This window comes from Ctenopharyngodon idella, chromosome 10 (assembly GCF_019924925.1).
Source record: "Ctenopharyngodon idella isolate HZGC_01 chromosome 10, HZGC01, whole genome shotgun sequence".
Lineage (NCBI taxonomy): Eukaryota > Metazoa > Chordata > Actinopteri > Cypriniformes > Xenocyprididae > Ctenopharyngodon > Ctenopharyngodon idella.
In genome coordinates, this window is record NC_067229.1 from 35,469,172 (window position 1) to 35,474,762 (window position 5,591).

General features: G+C 35.1%; 1 protein-coding gene across 2 annotated transcripts; it reads right to left on the bottom strand.

Annotated features, from left to right (window-relative positions):
• Positions 1-595: 595 nt before the first annotated feature.
• Positions 596-4,550, bottom strand: LOC127520888 (CD209 antigen-like protein E). 2 transcript variants are annotated; one of them, XR_007932224.1, is made up of 6 exons: positions 4,245-4,550; positions 3,901-4,164; positions 3,640-3,767; positions 3,182-3,288; positions 839-3,072; positions 596-733 (listed from the first exon to the last, which is right to left on the bottom strand). XR_007932224.1 is itself a non-coding variant. In XM_051909572.1 (5 exons), the coding sequence occupies exons 1-5, from the start codon at positions 4,486-4,488 to the stop codon at positions 2,937-2,939; spliced, it is 879 nt and encodes a 292-aa protein (XP_051765532.1). In that variant the 5' UTR covers positions 4,489-4,550; the 3' UTR covers positions 596-2,936. The 2 variants fall into 2 exon arrangements, 1 of the variants encoding a protein (XP_051765532.1); XM_051909572.1 differs by having other exon boundaries at positions 596-3,072.
• Positions 4,551-5,591: the final 1,041 nt, after the last annotated feature.

The window sequence follows — 5,591 nt, forward strand, 5'->3', positions numbered from 1 at the left end:
TGTTTTAATATATGTTTTTGTTTGGAAATATACACAAGCTCTTTTTAACTGATTTGACTTCTAATCTTATATTGTTTTTCCTTTACATCTTTGTGTTAAATATTGAAATATACAAGCAAAAATGATGCTTATTCCAAAACACTGCTTGAATACAGACAACTGGCCTATTCACACTCAACCCCTCAAGACTATGCTGGTGAACAAGCTACAGCAGCTCCTTTTTGCTTATGAACAGCATGACTATGCTGGTCTACCAGTTAGACCAGCAGTATACCAACATTATATCAGCACTAACCAGCATAAACCAGCGAGGACCGGCATGAAATTCATGCTGGTTTATGCTGGATTTTTCAGCAGGGATAACTTCTGTATGACCATCCACACTAATGCAGGCTGAATAAACGTTTCACAAAATTTCTGCAGCAAAGATGTTGACTAGTTAATACAAGATTATTGAGTTATGGTTAAAATCTCCCTGAAACATTTGCTTTAGATAAATTGGTATTTTTTTGTCATGCTGGTAACCTTGACAAACAATACAAAGCAGCAGCTCAAAACTCACGGTGTCATGTGTAGTCACACACACACACGAGTCAAAGATTAACAAAGAGTCTTTTAATGAACAAGGAAAACATGCAGGAGAATAAGAGTCACAACTACACACATAAACAATTCTGGACATTGAAACAGGAAACTGAGGGCTTAGGGTCCATTTACTCGACACCGTCGTCAACTAAAAGTCACTGGTTTGATTTACTGGCACATAGACAAAGAACATCTGACTGTAAACAAATCATTACATATCAGATCAGGCATTAGAATTGATTCAGTTACTTACATGTTGTTGCTTTAGTGTTGAGTCCATTTCGTAAAAGTCTGTTTGCAAAACTTGCGCCGAAATGAGATTGATTTACCAAAGAATCCACAGTGAAATTTACTGAATACAAATAAATAAAGCTGAACTGAACACTGGATGTGCTAGTTTCGGCCTCAACACCGGCTGCAGCCATGACCTCATCTCATTAATCATAAACTTGCGATTCAGCAACTACCTGCTAATGCATTCACATTCACGTAAAGTAACTTTGTTGACAAGTTTGGGTGAGTAAAGGCAAAATGCACAAGATATAGTACGTTCATTTCCCTTAGATGGTGATATTGCTTCTTTATAGCAGAAATAAACAGCTGCAGAAAAAGTTAGGTGCCATGCAAAATGTAATGTGCAATTGTATTACTCATCACAAATGTATTGTTGTAATGAGTACATTTACTGTACTTATTCAAAAATGTAGTCCAGTACAAAGTAAAAGTTGCTAATATCTTTGATACTCAGTGAAACTACAAAGTAGCCAAAAAGATACTTAAGTACAGTAACTAATTACTAATTACTAAATACTTTACACCACATAATAATACACCACATGGGGAAATGTATGAGATTAAACATCACTTGACATTCTGATGTACAGATTTGGTATAAGAACAAGTGATAATAGACAAACACTTTATTAGATTATGAATAACAGCACTGGGTAAAGCAAGTGTTAAATGTTAAAAGAGAGGCAGAGTGGATGAAGATACTGAAGCAGCTACAGGAGGAAGTGTCTGAATTAAGAAAGATGTATAAAGTGCAGCACCATCTTTCAGAATCACTTCCTGATGACAAACAGACATGAAGTTCAGAATGAGTCTCTATACTCTCATCAGTAACACAGATGCAAACAAACACCTGTAAACTACTCCAACACTTGCTCTTTTATGCTTACTTGTGCTAGTTTGTGTTTTATAGACTAAAATTGCTCAAATTTACAGGGTCTTCCCAGAAAAAAAAACATCTTCTAAAGGATTAAATGTTAAATGATCACAGTATTCTACTTCCTCTGTATTAGACACATTGATGGACACCATCAGATACAGACACTCAAACACATGACAAAATAATAATCTAATACAAATAAGAGTGTTTATAAAACAGATTTATTTATTATAGCGTCACTGGTGATTAATTGAATATAAATTTGGTAACAGTTTAGTTAAAGCCTTTATATAATGCATTATATAAAAAAGTACTTTTAAAACTCCCTGTAATGCACCTTATAATGCATTGTATGATCTCATGAATAATTTTTAACCACAGTTATAATACATTTTAATACTTATGGTACACCTTTAGAATCTATAATGGATTAAAACACATCACAAACAAACAATTTCAGAACAAGGAATCTGCAATTATTATAATGCAGTTACTATTATGAAAAGTTATAATGCATTATAACACATTATGAACACTTTTATAATGCATTATACATTAACGCTTTCAGTAAAGTGTTACCATAATTTTTACTGAGGAAGAGAACCTATGTGTGTATATATTTTGTGGGGTAGTTGTGGGCTAATGGTTAGAGAGTTGGACTTGTAACCCAAGGTTGCAGGTTCGAGTCTTCCTCAGTAAAATTTATGGTAACACTTTACTTAAAGCCTTTCTGTATAAAGCATTATATTATAATGCAATACATCTTTTAATAAATAATTGTAACCAAAGTTAAAATGCATTATAATAATTGCATTTTGAGTCTCAGTACTGGCAGGAATTGACGTGGGGGGAGTGAATATACAGAGCTCTCTTCTACCCTCAATACCACGACTAAGGTGAGACCCTTGAGCAAGGCACCGAACCCCCGACTGCTCCCCGGGCGCTGCAGCAAAAATTGGCTGCCCACTGCTCCGAGTGTGTGTTCACGGTGTGTGTATGTGTTTGCTCACTGCTGTGTGTGTGCACTTGGATGGCTTAAATGCAGAGCACAACTTCCGAGTACTGGACACCATACTTAGCTACATGTCTCGTCACTTTCACTTTCACTTTTTCAGATTGTCTTAAAGAGAGAAAGACCTTTTTGTCTGTTCGTAATTTACATCATAAACAAGTATGTGATTTAATGACTTGTTTTAATGGTTTTCTCACAGATCCATTGATAATGACCATGACATGGATAATCAGCCCATCCTGATGAATCAGTTAGAACACAGTTCTCTCCTGTACGTCCATTTGGCTCTCCAGACCCCCAGAAGCTGAAAGTACAGATCAGCATTAGATGTTCAGTGCTGCTTTCTGTGTGATATGATACTGACTGTGAGAATCATTATTAGATAAAATCAGTTAAATTCAGTGATTTCTCACTTAGAGGTCAAGTAGGTGTCATCAACCCATTTCCATGTGTCCTCCACATCACTGTCAGTCAGACCAATCCAGACTTTAACACCATCAGACATTTTCTTAACAAAATCCTGAGGAGAACCATTATATTGTAATCTGATAATGACAAACTTGACAAAATTGACTTCACACATACTTTCACATCCAACCAAAGCAAGCACACACACACACACACACACACACACACACACACACACACACACACACACACACACACACACACACACACACTTTCCATAGACACAGGTATGATTTTTATACTGTACAAACTCTATATTCCATCCCCAAAATCTAAACACAACCCCTCACAGAAAACATTCAGCAAAATGTCTCTCACAAGTCAAACCTTTCTGTTATTACTACCCTTTTTGGGACAAAATGTAGGGTTTACCAGGACCACACAGACACTATATTTCACTCACTTGTTCCTCTTTGTTGTTAATGATGATCAGATCTGCTCCTCTCTCTGTACAGTATTTTCTGCTCTCAGTCCAGCTCTTCTTCTCAGATGAAATGTAGTAAAAACTGGATTGATTGTAAATCCTTCCATCTGTAAACACAACCAGTTAAAGTATCAGCTCTTCATTCCCATCACACTGAACTACACAGCTTATCTTTTGTTCCAAAGATTAGTATTTTATATTGGTAATGTTGAATGATTGTATAGTTGTGGTCATGATTACCCTTTTCATGAAGACATTTTATTAGATCATCATTCTTGGATAATAAATCTTTCTCTGTTTTGAAAGCTATGATTTGTAGCTGATCTCTCTCTTCTGTGAGGCTGCTAATCTTGGTTAGTAGCTGGTCTCTCTCTTCTGTGAGGCTTGTGCTCTTTGTATGGATGTAGACACACAGCACTATGACTGCAGTCAGCAGAAGAACACACAGCAGCACCAAACACACTGGAGCTGCTCTGGAGCTTCTGATCTTCACACAATCACTTCCTGAACACCACAGATATTAAAATAAATGACTGAACATGTGCAGACTGTGATGTTTTCATCACAGTTATGAATGTGTTTACCTGTACGCTGCAGTGGTTGGTGTGTGTTTGTCTCTGTCCTGAAGTCATGATCTCTCACACAATCTGCACTCTCATAGATAGCCACCGTCAAAACAACTCTTTCTCTGTTCATTCCCGCAGACTCAGTCCTGATTACATTGTCATAAATACCATTAAACATTTCTGCTATTATTCTGTGATAATGTTGAATGTTCTTTCTGTCATTCAGCTCTGCCCGTCTCTGCTGCGTTTCTGCTTTTTTCATCGCTTACAAAACAAACACAACGGAACTGTCATAAAAAATATGTGAAGCTCAAGATCACGTGACATAAAACTATTAAGTATTTTTAAAGCTGTTTTAAAGAACATTAACATGTTATAATCTTCAAATGATCTGCATCAACAGATCAGCAATATTTGTTCAGTGCTGCTTTCTGTGTGAAATGAAACTGACTGTGAGAATCATTTATTAGATAATAATCAGTTCAATTTGGTGATTTCTGACCAGAGGATACATTAAATTCCTGAACTCCACTGCAAGGTCCATGAAGCTCAGTCCTGCTCACACTCTTCATAAATAACCCCAGATATCTCTAGTCTTTCATAGTTAGACATTAACATCTTACTAATGCTAAATGCTCTCTCTGTGTAGCTCTGTTTAGTTTGGCTGTTCTGCTTGTCTTTGTCTGTCTGACTTTTAACACCAGAGAAAACTAAACAAGAAAACAAAATTGTTATGAGATAGATGTGTGAAGTCCAAAATCATGTAGCATCCCTTATGGAAAGAAAATATATTTCTCTATATATGAATGATCAATATATTACATGATTTATTCGAAAATATACAGAAAAATGTATTGCGTAAATATACTGTATTACAATATATTGAATAATACATAAGGAATTGCTGCTTTCATATATTGAAAAAATATGTGATAATATAATTTACTAATATATCATAATGTATGTCATTTTATATTCAGTAATATACTTCATAATATATAGATTTATATGTGATCAGATATGGTACTGAACGCATAATATATTGCAGATATATTTACTCATGCAGCATAAACATATATATAGTAAAATATATCATGTAACACATTTCTTATAGTTATTTACATGTTAAATATTTTCAAGTTAGTTAACAAAAGCACACCTGCATGTACTAAAGTTTCTACCAAAGAGACTATCACTGTGTTATGCACAGCTGTTATTTTTAAAATAAAACTATTATAGTCTTAATGGTGTTCAGCCAATCATAAACCTAAACACAGGCTCTACTCTTCAGCACAATGGTAACTGGTAACTTACACATTCCAGAAAACCTTTTAAATTCCAAAATAATACAACTTTAAACACTAA